The sequence below is a fragment of the Perissodus microlepis genome, chromosome 14, assembly GCF_051167445.1.
Source record: "Perissodus microlepis isolate ML-2025 ecotype Zambia chromosome 14, ASM5116744v1, whole genome shotgun sequence".
Taxonomy (NCBI): Eukaryota; Metazoa; Chordata; class Actinopteri; order Cichliformes; family Cichlidae; genus Perissodus; species Perissodus microlepis.
Window position 1 is genome coordinate 9,308,581 of NC_140474.1, and position 24,029 is coordinate 9,332,609.

General features: G+C 38.4%; 1 protein-coding gene across 5 annotated transcripts in view; it reads right to left on the reverse strand.

Annotated features, from left to right (window-relative positions):
• nbeab (neurobeachin b) overlaps positions 1 to 24,029 on the reverse strand; it is a 199,838-nt gene that overhangs the window by 145,766 nt on the left and 30,043 nt on the right. For all 5 annotated transcript variants that reach the window (XM_084950036.1, XM_084950038.1, XM_084950037.1 and 2 more), the window contains exons 2-6: positions 6,698 to 6,929; positions 4,953 to 5,053; positions 4,625 to 4,720; positions 3,059 to 3,180; positions 1,048 to 1,174 (exon numbers count right to left, since the gene is read on the reverse strand). In XM_084950036.1, coding sequence (XP_084806162.1) covers positions 1,048 to 1,174; positions 3,059 to 3,180; positions 4,625 to 4,720; positions 4,953 to 5,053; positions 6,698 to 6,929 — 678 coding nt within the window. The remainder of the gene's footprint in view (positions 1 to 1,047; positions 1,175 to 3,058; positions 3,181 to 4,624; positions 4,721 to 4,952; positions 5,054 to 6,697; positions 6,930 to 24,029) is intronic.

Consider the following 24,029-nt stretch of genomic DNA (forward strand, 5'->3'; position numbering starts at 1 on the left):
ATCAAGAAACAGTTCAAGAGAATTTCTTTTTTACCGCCAAGCTTATTAAATCCCCTAATTCACACTGGCATGTTTGTTTGTTTTTTCCTGACAGTACACTGAAAAATAATCATATCAAAAGGAAAGAGTTTCTGCACCCCTGAGCCACGTGCAGCCCTTTATTTGTTATACTTTTAGATAATAAAACAACTGCATTGATGCAGAAAAGCTCTGTGCACCTACTGTTTCCGCCACACAGAAAATACACTAGGAATCGATAGAGGGTGGCATGCTGGTGCAGTGGTTAGCACTGTCACCTCACAGCAAGAAGCTTCCTGGTTTGAACGCCAGCTGTGGTCGTTCTCCATAAGTTTCCTACAGCTACACTGGTTTCCTCCCACAGTTCAAAGACATGCTTGTCACCTTAATTGGTGATTCTAAATTGGCCGTAGATGTGAGGTGGATAAAGCGCTTAAAGTGTGTAGAATAAAGTGCCGGACTTTGAATGGCAATGAAGAAAACAAAAAGTACTATATGAATACAAGTACACTGCATTACACTATAATCAAATCTATAAGAGGAAAGACACTAAAAACAAGGAATATCATCACCAGACATCGTGTGTATGGACTGTTAGGGTTAGACTTACTTATTTTTACAGCTACTACACATTTTTTCAGTTTTCATCATGAAATATATAAATGTTTTCATCACCACAGACCTTACTAGGAATAGATATGGAGTCCATGGGTACAGATAATGTAACTGAAATAAGTCTAAATAATGATATATGGTCTAGAACAGCGGTGTCCAAACCCAGGCCTCGAGGGCCGGTGTCCTGCAGGTTTTAGATGTGTCCTTGATCCATCACAGTTGATTTAAATGGCTATTACCTCCTCAACATGTCTTGAAGTTCTCCAGAGGCCTGGTAATGAACTGATCACTTGATTCAGGTGTGTTGACCTAGGGTGAGATCTAAAACCTGCAGGACACCGGCCCTCGAGTCCTGGAGTCGGCCAAGCCTGGTCTAGAACACTTGTAGCAGGAACAAACCAAAATTGCTCTTACCTTCCTGGGCTGAAAATCATACTTCACACAATGCTGAAACCCTTTTCCTTTGGACTTGAGAGATGTGATGATCAAGCAGTTACCAACAAAATGTGCAGAGTAGCCGATGCCCTTGCTGGTGCGAAAGCTGCAGAAAGAGATATTCACACAGTAAATCATGAGCTGGTAAACTTGACAGGGTAACCCAAATGTACTTAGCCACAAACAGAAAAAAATATATTTCTAAAGCAACAAAAGCAGAACTTTTTGACTAGCAAATTATGCAGTCCGATTTCTTTATTTTTTCATCCTTTCAAGTTCATTCGTATGTTTCCTCCTTAAGGCGCCAAACAAAGAAAAACAAATTAAGAAAACGGTGGCTTTGCACTGCATAATAAGTTTGTGGTCACGCTATTTTAAATACCTTGCACTGTGTGGCCAGAAAGCAATTTGCAAAAGTAACTGACAAATAACTCATAAGAGAATTGTGATATTATACCTCAAGAATCACAAGAGCAAAGTAGCTGTAGTTATTTGTTCAGCTATATAGTGAATGGATTTAAACAAACAGAAAAGCGAGACTATGCTTTGACAACGCTCTCAATGGCAAATCGCTCCACTCTGATGTTCCTGCCTTCCTGGTAAAAGATATATTACAGAAGCACTGAGGAAATTCAACTTGTAAACAATAAGAAGCGACCCTATACAGCCTACACTATGTACACGCACAAACAACCTTGCAATAGAACAATAGTTCTCCACTCATAGTCTGCTTGGAATGAACATCTTTTTCATTGCTGACACTTACTCAATACACTTTCACAATCCTCAGGTCTATATTAGTCTTCCATCTACAAAGACCCACTCCACCACACCACCATCTAAGACAAACCGACCTCTTTGTCAAGGCAGATAAAGAGAATACAGGCCTCTGCAACGCAGGGCTGGATGCAGAGCTAGAGAAATATATGACCCACACACAGATACCGCTGAGGCAGCCAAGACACAGTGGACACACTCCTTTCTAAAGATACAATTCTTTTTGTTGTCTACATGCCCTACCAGTGAGCTGTGAGGCATTCAGAGCAAAGCATAAACAGGATTAGTTTGGCATATCTCACCTTTTTGTGGGACTGTACCAGTGCTGAATACAAACATGATTGGACGAATACAAACATCACAGCTTAGCCATTTTTTTTTCTTTTTGATGTTGTACATCTGACAAACAGAACAAGTCTTTCCAAGGTGAACAGACTCTTTCATTCACACTGAACTACATATTGGACAATTAGTCTTCTCTCTGACTTTTCATCTTTATTATTAGCTCGCTCTCCTACTACAATTCTTTTATATGTCGCTTTGTATTTTGAGCTTTTCTCCCAGAGTCCCTCTAATAAACAGAGCAGCCAAACATCACTGCACGTCTAGGTTATTGACTTTAGCACTAATTACTCACAAGCTCCTGGAAGGGCTGCTACGTGAGCCTTATGTGGCAGATATTCAAAACTAAATTAATACCTCCATAGCGTCTCCCACAGCGGCAATTCACCACTGGAGTCGACAGTTGTGTAGCCGCTGTAGATCATGGCCCCGTGGGTTTTAATCTCAATAATCTCACCTAATTCCCTATTCTTATTATAATTCATGAATATTATCTGGCAAAAATGAAGCCCTTTTCACGAATCACATTACATAAGAGCTGCCAGTGTGTAAAAAACTGTCTGTAAAACTAGTTTAACCTTGAAAAACAAGTTGCAGTCATAATCTACTTAGACGAGAAAATCACTGTAGGTCACAGCATATCAGACACCATACTGCTTTGTCAATAAAATTACTTGTAGCTTTATAGGTCTCTGCAGAGAGGGTATGATTTCTAATACAAAGCTAAAGCAATTAGAATGATGGAAAACTGGAAAGCGCAATTTACTTCTCTTTGGCGTCATAACGTGGCCTTACAGCACCTATGAGAGGGATGGGCGTGTACTGGGGACATTGGAAAAAGGAGTAAAAGCATAAGTTAGTGTGTACTCACCAGTAGAGATATGGTTTGTCCTTGTCCACGTTGATGTTATTTAAGGGATCCATTCTGAACCAGGTATTAAATGTAAACCCATTTTGATAAGGCCACTTAGCAATAGGAGGTAAAGCAATTGCCTAAAACAAAAAACAAACAGAAAAGATAGTAAAGGACAAATTCATGCACCATCAGAGATAGCTCCTTAAAATTATGTTCCCCTACTGCTATCGCTGAGTTACATGACAGGGTAAGCTAAATTATACAGACTAGTATGCACCTAAGCTTTATTCTTGTTTGCTTTGAAGAAAATAGGGGCAGTATATAAATTGAAGATAAATACTGGACTGGCTGCATAAAGTTTAACCAACTTTTGCAGCTTCCCTGCAATGCACAGGTCCTGCTCTACTATACAAATGTTATTTTAGTCCATTGTTAGATGGCATAGTGACATCATAATATATAATATACAGTATATCTGAATATTCAGATTTTTTGGCTATACATTTGATGTTACTGTTGTGAAGTTAAAATGACACAATGCTTTCATAAGGTGTTACCGGTTCATAAATGCTACATATGGGTGATTTTAGTCCATTGGTAGGTGGTTGCTGGGCACTATGATAGCACTATAATATCTGATTTGTATAAGAAGCTTCAGGGGCCTTAGATGTACCTCTTTGTGCCAGTTTTGGCTGCTGAACGAGTTCTCGTGTAGGAGGAGTTCACACACAGAGAGAGACTGGTGTATTATAGTAGGATAATATGCTACTATACTATACTACATGAATTAAAATTAAACATAAATATATAAATCAGTAATGTAAATTAAAATGTTCATAATTTCACCCACAAAAAAATACAAAAAGAATATCCCTGAATCCATATTTTCATTCCATTTTTGAGACTAACGTTAAAACGTTTTAAATGTAAAGGAAAGTCTTTATTTTAATTATCCAAATATGTACCTCCAGTTAAATATTGATGTTTAATAATTGCTCTGGAACTGTCGTCCATAGCGTTAGGTGTTGACATAATTCTATCAGCGCATGTGTTCAGCCTCTTTGACATAAATCTGCTTGAGTTCCACTTTTATTTGAGTGAATTTGCAATTAATCTCAAAGACTTTCGGGAGTTTAGTTTAAAATAACTTTTAAACCATCAGTTTAAAAAAAAAAAACATTTAATGACATCACTGTGACACCTCATTTACTTGCTTCAATCAGCATCCTGCAATATGTTGATTAAAAATCCAGCAAACCAGAAAAAAAAACATCAACAAGGCTTTTGATCTTGCAAAGCCTTAATGAGGAAAAGGCACAGCACGGTATATTCCACATTATAGAAAGTGTATTGCCCACTATGCAGACCAAAAAGTACCTGAGATGCACTTTGTGTATGTGGATACACCTCCCTTTATTCCCCCTTTCTTAACAGAACCCTTTGTTACCTGTGTAATCTTTGATTTTAAGGTTCATTTGCATCTTTTTATTGCATTTTCACACTGTGCATGCAAAAAAGTTCATGCTTGCAGTGCATGTATGAAAACTGCTTCATGGCAGAATGTACAATCTGAAAGCTTACTGCTGCGCTGCGACCAGGAAAGTTGAAGAAGGCATCCGGACCGTGTCTCTGAGGCATCTGATTGAGCACCGACAACATTTTGACTGCGTGCTTCGGCTGCACAGGTGGCAAAGATAAAAAGGGTATAGATAAGACAGCAAGGCTTTCTCTGTGGCTGGCTGGACAGCAGACATTCAATATCTTTTCAGTTACTTCATTCAATCATTCGACAGTAAGTCAATTACATAACAAGCCACAGACCGATCAGTGTTGATGGGTTTCTTGAGGCGTCTCCAGTGACAGTGTCAAACAATCACACACATGTACAACTCGTCCTGGTATTACTCACCCAGAGGCCTCCTTCTCCTCGCAACATGCTGAAGAGCATTTTTAGTTCCCTCACTGTGATGCTGTAGCTGGCCAGTACTCCCAACATATCCACTAGCAAATCTTTAAAGACAAAGATAACATAAACACATCACGTGCAGCTGCACTTTGCTGATATTATAATTCATCCACGCTGGAAGTTTTCCTGGAGTTTCTCATGGGGAAAGTATTCATATGACTGAACATCTGAGATAATGGAAACAATTTTACTTTAGATTACAGTTCATTGTCCGTGAAATTCTTATATTTAACACAGAAAAGCCGAAATTGCATGGAGAATGACTTGGAACACTGCAGCGAAAATGCATTTTAATTTCATCATCTGAAGCACAATTTAGAAGTAAGATGGGGTACGGGTGTAATTTGCAGAGCCCAGCATGTCAGTGACAATGACTTCAGTACACAAAACCGCAGTGACAAAAAACTCATCTCTAACATTAATCTTCAAAGACTGAGGGGTTCTGAGCTCAGTTGTTTCTATATCCTTGTGTGTCTATTTCTACGTGAAGGTGTTATCAAAGAGCTATTCTAATATAATCCTGGTGCCACATTTTAATTACGTCTGTATTTTATCCGAAGCCCTGCAACAAAAAACCCCCCAAAACTTTAGTTTCTAACCAATACATGTAAAATATTGCAGGATAAGAACAGTAAAATACAGTAGTTTATATTTAATATTAAGTGCTTTTGTGAAACGAGAATACATGTGCGTGAATGCAATGGAGTGAACAATGATGATACAAGCAGTAGTGAAGGCAGATGAGTTTAAATACCAGGGATCAAACATCCAAAGCAATGGACAGTGCACAAGAGAGGTGGAGATGAGTTTCAGGGGTGAGTTGTGACAGAAGTATAGCAGCGAGAATGAAAAAGGAGGTTTATAAGACTATAGCGAGATCTGTTATGAGGTATGGTTTGGAGGCATTGACAAAAAGATTGGGAAAGAAGGTGGAAGCAGCTAAGACTTTCAGTGTGAATGACCAGGAGAGACATTCCCTCTTTTATACTATGTAAGATAAAGTATATTAGGAGGAGACAAAGTTAGAGAAGTAAGGCTAATGTGGTTTGGACATGTGAAGAAAAGGGACAAAGGATGTTGAATATGGAGCTCCCAGAGAGTAGGCAAAGAGGAAGATCACAGGCAAGATGATTCATGGATGTAGTGAAAGAGGACATGCAAACGGGGATAGGGTAAGATGGAGGCAGATGATCAACTGTGGCGACCCAGTTCAAGGCTATTGTGACTTTTCCCAAAAACTGATGTGTCAAAGAATTGTGTGGATTTACTAAATTACTGAACAAAATCTAATCCCCATTAATTTCCTTCATATTTTCAATGAGAATCATCAAATACACTGTTGTCTTCACTACTTGGTTTTGAAGAAATTTGTTGATGTTTTTATATTTTTTAATCATGTTACTATAGAACTGTTTTGGATCAAATTTAGGGCTAAGTCGCCTTTTTTTTTTTTTTTTTTTTTTTTTTAACCAAAACCTTCAGCAAAAAGTACAGAGAAATTGTCTTTTTGACTGAAGCTAAATCCTAACAGGCATTCTTATGTACTTTCTAGATATAAACATCATATTCATTACCATCAATTCATCTGAAAAAAACAACAACGAAACCCCCCCCCCCCCCAAACAAAACACACATACTACGTCTACTACAGGCAAAAAAATGAAGACAGAATCATATCGTTATCGTACCTGCAATCATGTCATCCACTGAGCTCATTTTCAGCAACACCTGCTGGATAAGGCCCACTTCAGTGCTCGTTTGCAGATTTCGAACACTTTTTCGAAGGACCGCGGTAAACATGCTCCAGATTTCAGCCTGGCAGGTGATGTCACAGTGCTCCAGCAGCTCCACCAGGCAGCTGATGCTTTCTGCATCTTGGATAATGAAGTTGGTCTCCAGATCAAACTCACCACCCACCAACTGCAAAATAAGGTGAGACAGAAGGAAAATGTGTGAAGAGATTGAATTTTTATGCCTTTCACATTCTGCTTAAGATGTAGTTTATTCTATGTTAATGTCATGGTCCAGCAAGTAGCAACCTTTATTAAAATTATACACTGGACACTACTGTTTGACCCAGCTTTCAACCCTTCCCCCCCACACACACCTTTTTTTTTTTTTTTTTCCTAGGGGGGGAATTAACTAATAGGATCCTTTCATAAATGTTAACCATCAGTGTAGTGAAGTGTAAGGCTAGAACTGGAAAGAGAAAGTGAAAATCTTTTTCCTTCTACAAGATTTCGATCAGAATTTAAGCACCCATGAAAATAGAGCTGGCATACAACAAAATAAAAGGAGAAGGCAGATGGAGCCACTATAACTATACTGCTCCATTTAAAACACAATTGATAATCACTATTAAGAAAGTAGAAAAGTGCAATCGATAATGCAGTTCTTCGAGACCATAAAGCATGAAATTAGCCCTTTAAAAAAGGGCATGGTATTTATGGAGTGTGTTGTCAACAACCTGCTGTTGGGCATCAAAGCAAGCAGGTGGAAAATGGACCTAGATACCCAATGCACATTACTGTGACTGACAGGTAATAGCTAGGTGAGAGCAAAAGTTGCCTAAAGTAGCAGAGAAAGACTAGTCCATGGAGGTATAAATAAGGTCTCACCTCAATCATCATCATCAGATCTTGGCACAATTACATTACGATGATGTGTGCTTCAGGGCTGCTAGGACTTTAAGTTCTGAATGACAGTCTTTGCTCAGAGTGCAGATAAAATAAAATATAGAAAAACCCTGCACAAAAACGTACATATTCTCTCTCATCAGACACAGTCTGGCTGAGGTTTGAGGCTAAAAGTTATCTTTATTGGCCCACTTTGAGTTATTTGTGTTGCAACAAGAGTTCACACAATAGCTTTACACACAAAACAACAAGAACATCCACAGTTATTACAAAATAATTGCAGGAAATGGAAAAATTCATAATGGGAACATTCATACGTAATGCTATTTGGTATTATGTACATAAAAGGGACTCAATATATAAGAGTCAGTCCTTACAGTCCTCCTATCAAGCATCATCAAACAATGACCTGAGAGCAATGTTAACTTTCCTATAGAGCAGATGATTCAGGCAGTCTTTTATGTCAATAGACTTCCTAAGGAAACGTCTGCTATAAATGACCAAAAGCTTACCCATGACATCTTATTGGTCTACTGGTTGTGCTTTGTTGCCATCTCCCCACATTTAACAGCTGTTGCACATGTGGAGATCATAGAACTATAAATGGTAGAATAATTCTTAACATTAAAAAAATGAAATAAAAAGCACTTGTCAACATATTTAGAAAACCATTCTCAAACCAGTACTCTTCATCGGTCGATCAGTCTCTTGACAAAAAACAGACACATTGATTAGTGAGATGCTAACAATAGCAGGTATTCACAGCTTGAAAACACAGGTGGGGGGGGGGGGGGCAAGGTGAGGTATAATTCAATTCAATGGCCAAAATGCACAGACGATTCTACACATTCTATAAACCCAAACAAGCTGTAACACGTCTGTGTAAGTCTAGACACCAGGTTAACTGGTTTTGGACATTAACAGACTGATGGAAAGCTTAGGTCACCATTTTATAGAAGTGATTTTTCTAAATGATGCTCAGTTGGTACACCATTACACCAGCAAAATCATTATAGATCCATGCTTTCATGTTGTTAATGCCCAATTCTGACCATACCATCCAAGAAAGCAAAGACCTATCAGACCAAGCCACGTATTTCCAGTCTTCTATTGCTCAGTTTTGGTGACCTTGTGCAAATTGTAGCCTCGGTTTCCTGTTGTTAGCTGACAGCAGTGGCACATGGTGCAGCCTTCTGCTTCAAGGCTTTAGTGCATTCAGAGATGCTCTTCTGCATAACTTGTTTGTAACCAGGGGTTATTTGAGTGATTGCTCCTAACAGCTTGAAGCAGTTTGAAAGATGGTTCAGGGGAAAGTTCTTCTCTATTCTGATGGACAATGTGAACTTTGACACATTATTTTGACTATGTTTTCATGCCTAAATGCATTGATTTGCTGCCATGTGATTGGCTGGTTAGATATTTTTTTGTTCAGGTTAATTAAACAGGTGTACCTAATGAAGTGGTGAGTGTAATAATACAAAGAAAAAAAATTGGCATTATGCTTAATCATATATGATGTCAACAGATATTGTATTGAGAAAAATATAACAGTTCAGTCTATGCAACACCTGCCATGTTCCCTTCTTTTATGAACTGTGACTGTGTCTTTACAGCATTAGGTTTACCCAAGATCACAATGCATTTATGCGATTTTAATGTATGGTTGTTTGAGGCATAAAGAATAACAATATATCAAAAGATTGATGATGAAAGAAACTTCCTGCAATTCAAATGCTGTCAAAGGTTGTCAGTAAATTATTATCAGACAAAAGACTCCTTTTTTAGCCGCTATGATGTTCGTCATCCAAGAGCATATGCAATAAGAGGGAAAAGAGCCATAAAATCTAGACTAAACCTCATAATTCTTAAGTGCAATTGCCATTAATCACACTATTCACAGGCACGTCACAATCCCGAGAAGTGAAGTAATTGCAGGTTTGGTTCCTCAGAATAATTTTCACCCATTATCTTACAAGAGGCACATAAAGACATTAAATCACTGATTACACACTTAACAGGTGGACAGCACAGCATATCTCAGCCATATAAAAATTCAATTCAACATCAATGCACAGTTTGAACACTGCTTAGTTTCAGATGCAAACCCCATAATCAGTGTAAATGACCAAGCTTAGAAGGAAATGCTGCAGAAAACATAAAATTGCAACAAACTGTTGCTAAAAAGCAAAACCAAACTAGTATTACTATTCCACATAAAACAAGCAGTTACATCAAGTGAGTAAGGAAAATGTCCTGCGTGCAAACACGGCAAGATGCACACAACACAGCTGAAGTGAAAAACAGGGGAAACAAAGGGAGTACAGACAGCAAAGATTTGTGGTAAATTACAGCAAGTCATCCTCTACAGTTGTGTTTGATATGTCCCTATTCGGCTTCTGAAAAGGTCAGGTGATTCTTTGTTGGAGACTTGACATGGGTGGACAGCAAAATTACTGGTTTGTACTGAGATGATGCTTTTGGTGTTTGCTCCTAAGACCAATTGTAGTTTCTACTGTCATTCAAAGGCTTGCTATCATGGAAAAACCGACTATAACTGGCCCCTAAAAATGTATTTCCTTAGGCTTAGATGGTGTAAAAGAACTTCTGGGTCTGGCTGTGATGATGGAAAACCTGCCAAAAGAGCTCTACACTACATTAATTAGACCTTCTTGGAAGAGTAGCTAGATAGATCCCGCTCCTATATTAAATGGTTATCTTAGCCTCCCTGGAGTTTTCTTAATGATAGCAAAATTGACAGCAGGAGCAGAAAATATTCTCCTCGGAACACCAGCCTGAACACCATGGGGGTAATAAACAGGAAACAACCTGCAGTTGCTCGTCACCTGGTTAGCAGAGAAGATGATGGTCCCAGCATAACCAGTAGTAGTGAGGCAACCATAAACAAAGATAAAAGCCGAAACATCTTTCAAGAAAGATGACCTCAAAGGAAGGATTCACCTTTCAGCATGACAATGACCTTTCGGCACATAGCAAAGACAGTGCTGCAGATGCTACGTGATATGTGTCTTAATGCCCAGTGATCAAGACACCAGCTATGGTCTGGAGGTGAATTTGCTTGAAAATCTTTGGAAAGGCCTGAAGGTTGTTTTCTCCAACAAATCCATCCGGTCTGTCAGGGGTTGTCGGGATCACCGCAAAAGACTAACACAAATGAGACAAAAAGTGTGATAGACGGAAGAGCACGCTGTGCTCATAAGTCAAGAAAAAGTGTCTTAATTAAGGCACTTCAAGGCATGTCTACTACACCGATGAATGAAAGAAAATGTCATGTCTAAAGTTTCCTATAGAGTGAAATGAAAGCATAACACTTCTAATAGCTCCTTCCAATGATCACTGTTAAGTCTCTAATGCTGTCCAATACCATCTAAAATGATAGCTAATGCAATCTATAATACTGTGTGCACTGCTTAAAGACCTGAAGAGGCAAAAATAATGAGATAATTGATGTAGGTAGGATTATTAAGACAGATACCAATATAATACTTGGTGATTTGAAAATCCTTTTTCTCCCCCAGACAAACAGGATACACAGATTTTCCTAACATGTGTAGTTCTTTATGAGTCCTTACTAAGATGTGGCATTGCAGTTTAAAAATAATCATGTTTTACTGTTGCAACCAGTTGTGTTCTAGTTTTTCACTCTGTTTGAGTCTGTTCTGCGTCAAATCTGTTACATGCAATCTGTTTCTGATAATACAGCAACCTTAACTTTATTAATTTGTCACAAATTACATACCTGTTGCAATCAACATAGAGAGAATTTCACATTTAACTATTTCACTAGCTGGGCCCCCGTCCTCATTTTAGGTTTGACAGCGTTTTAATAGGTAAAAGTGAATGCTTTGACATGAATTGAGCTGCGGTTTGGGGAAGTACTCGATAGGGGGCTGGCAGATCCTCATGCACTAAATAGAAATGAAGAGGTTAAAGAATTGAGAACAAGGAGGGAGGGAGGGTGGGACATGTAAACGAGAATGAACAGCTTGCAGAAGTGGGGGAACCTATGTAGATGACAACAGGAAGGAGAGTGTTTGGAGGCGTGCTCCTGAAATTCCGATACATAATACAGTCGATTGTGGAATATCTAAGAGGAAAGAAATTTAATTAACTGACTTGTTGCAACAATGGAAACCTGTTAAAGTACCATAGTCAAATTCAGTGAGCTCTGTAGAAAGGACCCATTCTTGTATTCATCAAAGCAGTCTGCATGGCAAAGGGACTAAAAACACCTGAATACTTTTGCCCATACAGTGTCGCTTTAAAGGACCCATCTAAAACACTATTATATAAGGAAACAGAGAGAGGATGTAACTGTACTCTAATTTATTTTGCAACTGTCTTTCTGCCCCTGATGATTCCCAATGATAGAGCACTGGTAGCTTTGTTTTGTTTTGTTTACCATATTTAAACCCAAGGGTGTCTGAGTGTGCTGGTGAGACTGAGCTCCTCTGCCAAATCCTTTCCCACTGACACTCAACGATCGCTAATCTGCACTGTAAAACTCAGGCTTTGTAAAAGACAACCATCAAAAATTCAGACACAATTACATCATCAAACTGAAAGAAACTGGTTAAGTTAACTATATGTCAAAAAAGTAAGCCAGTGGCTTTAGTGGTTTAAAGAGTCTATGAATTTATTGAATCATTAAAACCCTGTTAAAAAACAGTGTTATAAATAAGAAGATTCAAGGTTGCTAAAGGTGGTTAATATCAGTCTGGCTATGGAAAATTACATCTAAACTTCCATCAGTATGAATATGGGAAAAAAAAGACATGGTGTTCTGCAATCTTTAAGCCTTATTTCAAGTCTTATCTTGAGATGTGATCAGATATCGTTCTAAAGCTGAACTGTCAATCAGGGTTGTACACCTAATCACAGTTGCCACTGACATAGTAATTTCACACTTAGTATTTTTTTTCATAAATGTAGCTAAAAGGTATGCTCTCTTTATAGGAAAGAGGTTAAATAAAATTATTTGAAGCAATAGGTTTAAAAAAAAAACAAAAAAAACAAAACTATTACAGGCACCAACTTTTTTCAGACATTTTATTTATCCAAATGGGAAAAATAATAATGTTTCTGATTTCTGTCAGAAATCTGTGTCCTTTGGAGGATCCGAATAATGTCACTTTTAATCCCATGCTCCTTTCTGATGCTTCGTCTCACTAAAGGGAAGATTCTAAAAAAGGATGGGCTCCATCTGAAGACTTTTAGGTGTTTGAGTGTTAAGGTCTGTCTTGCAGTTCTGAGTCAGAATATCAAGATTCATCTTTAGCATTTATTATAGTCTCTGTGCAACTACCACCCTGTATTCACTTTGTTTTCACTCAAACACAAACTTAAATGGAACTGAATCATTTGACATTTCTTTGAAAGTGCCATGGTTCAACATCAAAGAGGCATAAATGTTCTGCATAGTGCGAGAGCACTGGATTGCAGAGAAACACACAGACACATGTACGTCCACCTGTACAGAAAGTCTTAGTCATATGGAAGCCTGGTATAACTGAGAGAAGAAAACTCCGCAGCCAACAATTCACAAGTACCCATTGTGCTTAAAAATCAGGGTTTTGCAGACAGTCATTTACCTATTCTCAGGGGAAGGGCCAACGGAAGGGGAAAACCTGCTTCCTGTAGCTATGGCTAAACATATAATTTCAATTAAGAATATCTGCCTGAGACTATTAAGATGCCCAGAAGCTCAGTGCAGCGCCAGGTCGATGGGTTGAAAAAAAATAAAAACGAGAGGAAGCTTGTGAAAACACTACAATGTGAGTCGGGAGAGCAACACCACCTTAATTAGGCTCTAACTCGTATGGATGCAGCTCAGGCTGTCAGATGTCAGGATGGTGAGTGACAGCTAGCTATTTTCACTATACAGCGCCTCAAAATCAAGAGAAAGACTTTCCATTCACAAACCAGAGGTGAAGTAAGGAGTAGTAATAATGTCTCTCAGTCACTCAAGCACACTGGCGCATCACTAAGCTGCTCACCACCATATATGCAATCAGTAATTCCATCTGGCTGACCTGCATAGACTGATATTCCTATTAAATTACAAATAACCCAGCAGAGATTGTTGTGCCACCCATTCACTTTCTTAACCACTTATGGATTCCAAGGTCATAATGGGACTGGAGCCTATCCCACCTGTGAATGGGCAAAAGGTGGGGAGCATCATGGACAGATTGTCAGTCTATCATAGGGAACACAGAGTAACAGACAACCATTCATGCTATCATGCACACCTACAGGCTTTTTAGGATCACCAGTAAATCAACATGCATGCCTTTGGACTGTGGGACAAAGCCAGAGTATTCAGAAAATTCACACAAGCATGACGACACAAGGCAAACTCCATAAAGTTAAGAAGTTTGTAATATTTTTACTGTAATGGGATGATGGGATATGCAGTCCACCAAGTAGGTATTTATTTTACTTGGTAGCATGACTAAAAATTTGAAAGCAATTAAGGTGTCCGTTACTTACCCCAGTGGACACTCTCTTTTAGTGCAACAGGGTTATATGAACTTCAATTAAATACCTTTAAATAACTTTTCTCCATCAAACAACTTGTGTGTCATTGCCATGAGACACAGTATTAAGAGTTACATCTGAGCCCTCGACAATCCCTCCACTTTCAACTACTTCTGATTAGGCCAGGGCTAGAGGCTTACTGTCGCCATGGTGACAGGCAGCAATGACTGGACTTGAGACAGTTTCCAAGGGAAGTCTATAGTGGCCACTAAATTGGGTGAAAATAAATAGAAGTGATGTCCTATTTACAAAGACTGCTGCAGTGACGGAGTCGCTTGAAAGCAGATGTGGAGAGTAAATATCCTCCCTGATATTTTTAAATTGATAAAATGAGAAGTGCCCCTGGTTTAAAGACAAATTTATGCAGTCTTCAAGATCACACAGATACTGTCCATTCTGTTATTAAAATTGGTTACCATTGTATTTATCCCTAAAAAATTAACTGGGACCTTCACAATCATTGAATGCACAGGATTGATAATACTGAGTTTGCCAATCAACTACTTGCACAAAAAGGCTAAAAAGAAGTGCTCATGATGCATAAAAATTGGAGAATGAAGCTCATATATATATATATATATATATATATATATATATATATATTTTATGATGTTTGGTGCTGGTAACAACCAGCAAGTCATCACACGTATTAAAAAAAAAAAAAAAGAAAAAGAAAAGATACCATCGCAGTTTTGCTTGGAGGTCAGTGTACTGTTGTGGCTTATTCCAGGGTCACAACCTGGAAGACAAACTCTGGTAAGGTTCAACTACAAAAATCAGGAAAGACAGCAGCTCCCATCTATTGAAAAATCAATGCAGTCAAGGGGATGATGAAGAATGTGGCATGCACAAGTAAAGTGGAGGAAACAATAAACTGACCATTCCCCAGCCAAGTGCTTAACAGCACCAGAGGGAGTTAAATGCAGAATACAATATTCAAGCAGCATACTTGGGGTTTTTTTCACCCAACAACTGCTCATTACTTCATGGTTTCTGCAAAAATATATATATTTTTAAACACCAAGGAGAAAAAGACAAATAAATCTCAGAAGTGTGAAATAATAACAGACATGAAAGAGAGTGTTATGTAATGGTAGCACAATCCATTCACACAAAACACAAGAATAAGTCTGGATTTAGACCCACAGTCTATTTTGAAAAATATAATTGAAAAAGTAATGAATAATTTTCAAGTGTCTGTATTTTGAATAATGTATCACAAATACAGAAGAGAACCGAAAAGGAAGGTAAAAAGCATTCTCTACTTCTGAAAACAAATATGCTAAGTTGGGTGTTCCTGCATTAAAAAAGAAAAAGAATGGAAATGATAAAAAGTAAAAAGTCACAGTTGAACCACAGAAATAAGATTATGAATTTGGATAACGGGGTTCACCTCTGCAGATAAAATGAGGATAGAAAATACAGAATTAGAGCTCTCCAAGTCATAATGGAACTACAAACAATATGAAGCTGAGAACCATATTCAAAAACGAAATGTCAAACTAATTTGGGAAACCATTCATACAAGAGAATTTCTCTTGCTTGGAGAAAAAGAAATGTGCAAAAACAAACTGCTAACCTTATTAGCTTTTAGGCTTTCTCCAATGTGCCGAAACAAATGACATGAAAAGAAAAATGGATCAAGATGTTATGCAAATGCCGCCGTGCCTTGCGACAAAATGGTGCTGCCACTCCAGGGAACAATTCTGAAGAGTTGAGCTGGAAGCCCACTCAGGGCCATTCTTTCTTTAGTCTGAAAATGTCACCAAAATAAAGGTCAAGCCATTTAAGGCAGATTGGTGAGAAGCGTTGGAGGAGGGAGTGTCAAAAATGTAAGAAATTAGTTTATTGCTTATGTGCTTCCACTGAGTTTGATGAATGGCCTTCACATCAATGCTGAACTATGCTAATGGCCATACTAATGCCCCTATCCTCTCTGCTTCACTGATGAGTTAAGCACACAACAGTGCTGCGGACTGTCTGCAAGGGAGAAAATAATTATTCTTTCTCCCTTTAAAAGGCAATCATTGTCTAAAGCATGCAGGGAGACAGACGCCACATTCAACATTTTCAAAATACTGTAAAATTCACACTACAAGACATTTTTTGTGCTAGACTGTTGATATATAGACACAAACGGTGCATAATTTGCACAACTAATGTCAGACAAGGAGTACGGATTCCGAGATAATGCTGCATACAAATTACAGTCATATTGACAGCACCATCCTTCTGTCTACACTGAATATTGTTTCCTTGGGAGAGCAAGTCCCATCTCTGACTCAACACATGGTAAAACTACAGTACAAGAGAGAGAAAAAGGAGTTGAAATCAATATGACAGTCTCTTAAGTCTCATAGTGGCAGAGAACCATATCTTAGTCCTGGCATGCTTGAGAGAGTGGAACACTTCCTCATTTTCTACTCAATCACGATTCATATTTGCTTTGCCACATCATGCAACCATGTGAAAACTGTGTCTATTTAACCAAGGCCAAAAATTTAATACAGGCCTTTTGGCTTACTGAATTATACAGGGAAGATTTGCAGGGATCTTGCAAACACACTCATCTCTGATTTCATGCTACAGCTAAACCAAACAGAGTCAGACTCTTTTGCAAACCCATATGGAAAGGAAATAGAAAAACAAAACACCTTGTAAGAATTTTGTTGGGGAAAGCTTGGATTTCAGTTAAGTCTTCCAAGCCTCATGCTATGACTTCCTCATTAAAGTAACCTCTTTCCCCTTTTTCACAATGCAAATTGATTACTTTATGCTAACAAAGAAATCAGTTTTCCAGGAACAATTTGCTAGCAATAGGTTGGACTCTTAACCTTAATTCCTTAATTCCCCCTACCTTAATTCTTCATGACAGAGTCAATGAGGTGCTGGTGATGTTACTCAGAGATTTAGGTCTATGTCGACATGATAGCATGACACAGTTACTGCAGTTTTGTCAGCTGAACATCTACGATCTCAATCTTCTGTTCCCTCCCATCTTAAAGGTTGGATTGAGATCTTGCAAATATGAAGGCCATTTGAGTGCAGTGAAATCACTGTTCAAGGAACCAATTTGAGACTATTTGAACTTTGTGACATGGCACATTAATCCTGCTGGAAGCAGCAGGCAGAAGAGGTACACCGTGTTCACGTAGGGATGGGCACCATCAGCAAAGGCACCCGAGTAGACTGTGATGTTTAATTGATACTAAAATATACAAAACTAAATATCACCAACAGCATTACACCATCACTATCAGCCTAAACCACTGATACAAAGCAGGTTAGATCCATGCATTCATGTTGTTAAAGCCAAATTCTGACCATACCAACCAAAGGTCACAGGAGAAAGCAAAAACATTCAGCCCAGGCAACATATTTCCAGTCTTCAATTGCCCAGTTTTGGTGAGCTTGTGCAAATTGTAGCCCGAGTTTCCCATTCTTAGCTGACAGGAGTGGCACCCAGTGTAGTCTTCTGCTCCTGTAGTCCATCTGCTTCAAGATTTGATATGTTTTACAGTCAGAGATGCTCTTCTGCCACTTGATATACCTTGGTTTATCGATTATTTGAGTTACTTTGGCCCTATCAGCTCCATGCCAATCTAGCCACTGACATCTAGCATCAACAAGACATTTTTGGCACTTCGGTAGATCAGTAGGTTCAAGTTCTCTTCCTGTTAAAGTAAGTCGTTCCTCCTCCTGTTCCTCCTCATCATCATCAAGTTCTTGGTGTCAGACCATTGGGGTTCTCTCTCTAATACTGCAGGGTTTTTACCTTACCTTGAGATGACTGTTTTTGCGAGTTAGCACTATATAAAGAAAATGGAATTGAATTACATATCCATCTGGAAAAAGTTTGAACCAATCATTTCTTATCTTGCCGCAAACTGTGAAGCACATGTTTGCTTCATAATTGAAAGTACACGTCATGTTTGAGAAGCACTATCTAGACAGATGAGAGGACACAGGCCGCATAACACCCACTGCATTATACCAACTAACTTCTGTGTGACACCTGGGGAGGCTCCTCTCCTTCACCAAAAATTAGGCTCAGTCTAACATGTAGCCGACAGCAGCCACCTGGTGTGTCTGAATTTCGGAGCACATCTCATGTCATGTACAGTCAGAGTGCGGATACAAAGAAAGACTATATTTGACATCCAAATGTCTGACAGTGGTGGACAAATTTGGCAATATTTGTTTTCTCACAGCTCAGAGGACAGTGACATAATCAAAAGGCAATGTGCTTAAATCATAAAGGCAATTACATTAAGCTTGTAAAATAAATTTTTTAAGTTTTCAGGTAACCTTTAACGTCACCATTTCTGAATACAGCTGCAATACATGCATCCAATCTAAACTAGGTACATGCACTGGGAGGTCTGGAGAGAATGTGACCTGAATTACTGACGTAGTCCTCACATGTGACCAGACAGTGACTATGACATCAGGAGGGCTCGTGTTTGTGGAAACAGTGCCAGAGATTTAAAGATTATGTGTTTATGCTTCACTGAACTGGGCGCTTGCAGCATACAGATGGGGCTAACAAGCCCTCAGAAATAATGATGATGAAAGTTGCTCCATAATCATTCAGTCAAAGAGGGAAGCCAGGGGCAAGGATCGTGGAAAATCTTTAGTTAACAGATCCTTTTTGAATTTATTATCTGGAAACATCTGCTTGTCAGTTCAGTGACAAGTTTGTCTTCATACCTTCTCATTATCAGCTGGGTTTGCAAACTCACGACATATCAGAAAAGAAAACCCAACACACACAAAGATTTGTTTCTCTGATTTCTGGCTATTTGTATATAGTAAAAGAATATAAAATATAAGGCAAGATTTCCAGAAAATGTTGCTTTGCTTAATTTTTTAAGTCCAATATGCTGATTGGAATATATAATTGAACGCTAATTGCCTCACTATAGTGTTTTGCGTATGGAAGACATATCAACATTAAATTATTCCTGACAGTTAATTAACCTAATGTAAACTACATTTCATAGTACAAATTGCTGGTAAGTTGCTATTATGGTTGTGGTAGTGGCTCAAAATCTGCAGCAATTTCTTTGTTTTCTTTATTTATTTCAATATTTATTTTTAAATAGGAAGGCTAAAACTTATTTTACTGTTGGAACAATAAATCTGCTTTTTAATGCTTTTGAACAGCTGCATCACTAACGACACTGACAGCTTTATCATGATTAAAATTATGTGTAACTCATAAAAAATGTGATCATTTAAAAATGCTCTCCTTTTCAAGACGTAGTTCTCTAGGATGTAGCAGAAGGCTGGTAGATGCAAATCACACCCTAACTACCAAGATATAGAAGCTGCATTTAACTTTCAGGCTTATCAGCCCCAAATACACTTGTAGCATGATGGAAGTCCTAACATTTAACCAACATCTTAAAAAAGAACATCATTAGGACAGTCTGGCAGTACACAAAGAGACACCCTAAATCACCAGAACAACACATTCTCAAGCATCCCTGACACAACGTACTTAACAAAACATTCTCTGCAAAGATACCAAGAAGAAATAGCACTGTGTTAAAGGTAAAGAGCGCTCTTGCCAAATATTGATCTGTTCTAGATTTCTTCAGTTTACTGCAAGTTCATTGATAAATAAAATTAATTCATATCATTACTTTTTAAAGCACCCTCATTTTATTTTGAAAGCCTCAGAGAGTGGAAGTTATTGTTTTCTTTATAGTCAACAACAAACAACAGTCTGCTGCAGAACGATGACTGCAGCAAAATTTTAATTTCCTGTTTGCTTGTTTTTTCATTTGAATTATGATATTTTAGCAATATTAGCAGTCTCAGCGCTAAAAATCAAAAATTATGCAGACACTTACATGACTATACCTCTCATCTGTGATCCATTTAGTTTTTGAGACAACTGCTATTTGAAACATTTTATAATTCATGAATATACAAAATTGCCAACTTTATTGCCTTTCGCCAGCTATTCTCCATCAGGCCAAATGTAAGTAGAACATTAATAATTGGACTAGAGAAACAACGAGAGTTTTTTGAACAGAGACTCAGCTGTCAACAGGGTTAACTCTTACACAAGGGGGAAAAAAACAGCAAAAACTCTTGTTGCTGAATATTTTCAGTATCATTTCCCTCAACTTCAGCCTCTCTAATTCATCATTATTTTTATTTTATCTTTAATACTCAGCTGTGAAATCCAGACTTATAATGTAAAACATCCACCATTCTTTTCCTTACCTTACACTTATCCAATTCATACTTGCAGTGGTGCTGGAACCAATCCAACTGTCATAGGGCGAGAGGGAGGGTAGATCCAGGACAGGCCACCTGACTGTCTCAGCATTAACACATAAAGACAGACAACCATTCATGCTTACATTCACACCTACAACCAATTCAGAGTCATCAGGTAACCTAACGTGCATTTCTTTGGAAGGGCCAGAGTACCTGGCAAGAACCCATACAGGCAGGGAAAGCTTGCAAACGCCACATAGAAGGTCCTATTTTTGAACCCAGGTCCTCGGTTTATTTGCAACATTGCCAATCCTTTTTATTTTCATAAATTATTGACATGGATATGAGAATAGAACATAACATGTGCACAGCTCAATGTAACAAACTCCAACAGTGTTAACATTGTTCACCAATAATTTTCTTCTGAAAATAATAATGAAATAAAAAACTAAAAAACGATTTCTGTTGTAGCATTCAAATGGTCGGGTCAGGTCGGAGCTTAAAAAACATGAGAGCATGGATCCATCTTACATTAATGGTATAATAGTGTGGGGGGTATTTCCTTGGCAGTTTCTGAACCCTTTAATACCAACTAAGCATCACTTGTTGCCACAGCTTACCTGAGTGTTGTTACTAACCATGTCCATCACAGCAGTGTACCCATCATCTGCTGGCTCTTTCCAGCAGGATAACACGCCATGTCACAATACTCAAACTTTGTGAACATGACAATCATTTCACTGTTCTTAAATGGTCCCCATAGTCACCAGAACTCAGTTCAATAGAGGACCTCTGGCATGGGGTGGAATGGGAGATTTCTATCGTGGATATCCAACTAACAGATCTGCGGCAGCTGTGTGATACTATCATATCAATACGGACCTAATTCTCAGAGGAATGTTGGACCTTGTTGAATCTGTGCAACAATAAAACAGTTCTGTACCAGCAAGGAGTGAACAAAAAAAGAATTATGGAGAAATTAGAAAATTTGGAATAAATACACAAACAATCCTCCTGAGAAAAAAAAAAAAAAAACTATCTTAACTTCATAACTTGAGTAAAACTACTGACATGTAACAGATAACCTTAGGTGTTGAGAAGACCAGACTATTTGAAGTGTTTCAAAGCCTAAGCCAAACCTTCAGCTACTGTTTTTGTAAGTAAAGTGGACAGGCTGTCAGAGAGTACCATGAGCCAATATGTTTACTGAACGGGTTCCATTAGAATAGCAAGTCATGCTAAGACAACAGCAATCATACACAAGTCACTGTTGCTCAGACATGGAACCCTTCAGCCTCACGCTGGGACTCAAAACGGAAACCAAACTGGAAAAAAGTGAGACTTCCTCAAGCTCATAGTACATAAATTTGTTCTACTCATTTAATCAGTCTTGCTTTACTGATTTATTTTCTCAAGATAAACATGCATTGCTGCAAAAGCAGAAAAAAATAATTCACACAAAGTCTGCAGTAAAAGATTAATTAATTAACAAAACAACAACAAAACAGAGAAGTTCAAAGAAAGCTCCTGGATTGGAAGGGAAATGGCTACCGGCCAGTTTTGGAAGGCTTTGTGCACTGTATCTGACTTTAGTATCCAGATACAGTTGACAAAAAGCTGTGAATCTCCTCATCTCATCCACTTATTTTCTGTGCACGGCAGAGTAACTGCGTCCTATCATGCATCACTGTGACCCCATATATTTCATCTCATACTAATCCTGGCAGTGTCTAGCTGTATTAAATTAAATGTCCTGGACGGTCTACCACATCATCAGCAATATGTCAATTCATTCATCCTGTGAGAGTCCATTTATTAACAGAAAAAAAAGGAATTTACTGAAAGAACAAGAAGTAATAGTGGAAGAAACAGATTGTATTTTGAACTCCTACTCCTGGAAACACAATTATGTCCAAAGGTCCTCTCTCACAGAAGCACACCCACAGATATTTTTCAATTTAGATCTCGAATTCATATCTTTTGCCTCGTTTTCCGTGCCTCAAACTATTTTCCCTAACTGACACAGCTGCTATAATTATTTCAATCACATAAAAAGACCACAGAGGCACAGGAACCTGAACTGAATATTAAAAAACTCTGCTACTGTCAACAGTAAGAGACCTTACATCCAGAAAGGTGTGAACTCATCCAGTGTTTTCATCATCTCTGCCGGTAAATTACTGAAAAATTAAATGTAGCGAATCTCAAAAAGTGCAGCAGGTGCAATTTGCAAAGGTTTGGTTATTTGCTCGTGCTCCTACCTAAGTTAATAGCATGACCCTTAGTGCCATCATCATGAAAAGGAAATAAATGGAAATACAAGCAAGGTGTGGTAAAACCATTTAGTCCTGTGTCCCACTTCTATTTTTTCCACTTAATAGTACAACCAGATATTTAATTTGCAGACACAGTGGTTATTCATAATTTAACAAACATACTTAACCATGTTTAACCTATCAAATTATCTGGGTATCTTTAAGCATACAAAGAAATAAAGCATTTAAAGGACAACTGCTAGTTAGTTACTCATATTACAAAAGCCAGAAGGTTGAAGGTTGAGTTTGAAGGTAAAACTAAAGAATAGTACTGTAATGTCAAATTTTCCCCAACAAGTAACCATTTTTTCTCCCCTCAGAAAAAACCCCAAAGCTCATCGGGTAATAGTAACCTAAATAATTTTAAGAGCAAAGTCGTAGGGTTCTGAATGATTCCGTCTACGAGGAGGGTATGAAATGGATGATTACTGCAATGAAAAAGACGCACTTGAGCAGTGAGATTCCCTTGACACCAGCTGCCTGTCTTGATTTCAGCACTGAGGACAGCTCCCTTCTTATGAAAACCTGTTGAAGAATCAGAGCAAGACTTCTGACGTGCCATACGGGAAGGTCCCCTTTAAGCGAGACTGGCAGATTTAGCTTTGTAACGTGGAGTTTTTACTTTCCATGGATTCATGAATGTGTAAAATACTTTTATGCAGTGTCTATGCTGTCAAGCCTCTACTAGTCAGTTCCATGCCAAATGCTGTCATGTGGAGCAGCCAATGAACATAGAAGTGAGGCCTTTCATCTGCGGCCAGTCTTGAACTTTAAAGCACCCTGACTGTCAAAAACTAAAATGGGGATCAAAGCCTAGTAATGCTGGTCTGTTTGCTTTTGAATGGCACTTATGAAAAGACTTTGTCTTTGTTCCACTCTACTAATTAATCACACCTTTTAGCTGGCCACACTCAGTGGGGCAGTTAGTCGAAAGGCAGCCTGAGTGCAAGGGAGGGTAAAACTCCCCAAGCCACACTGCTTTCCCTATCTCATATTCACAGCTTACTGTGTGGCAACGCCGGCCTGTTTACTATTCTGGTGGTTTGCATCATGTGGTCGTTCCTCTAATCCCTTGAAATGCTTGGAATTGTCAAACAGGAGAAGTGCTCACCTCTCCAGAGGGGGAGAGGTAGAAAATTAAAAGGCAATCTTGCAGGAAATATATCTTGCACAAGGAAAAAGCCTGCACTGTGAACATAGCTACTAAGAAGCCTGAGTGAATGATAGTGCTTGTCACAGAGCATCATACAGTCTGACACAGTTATAACCGCATAGGA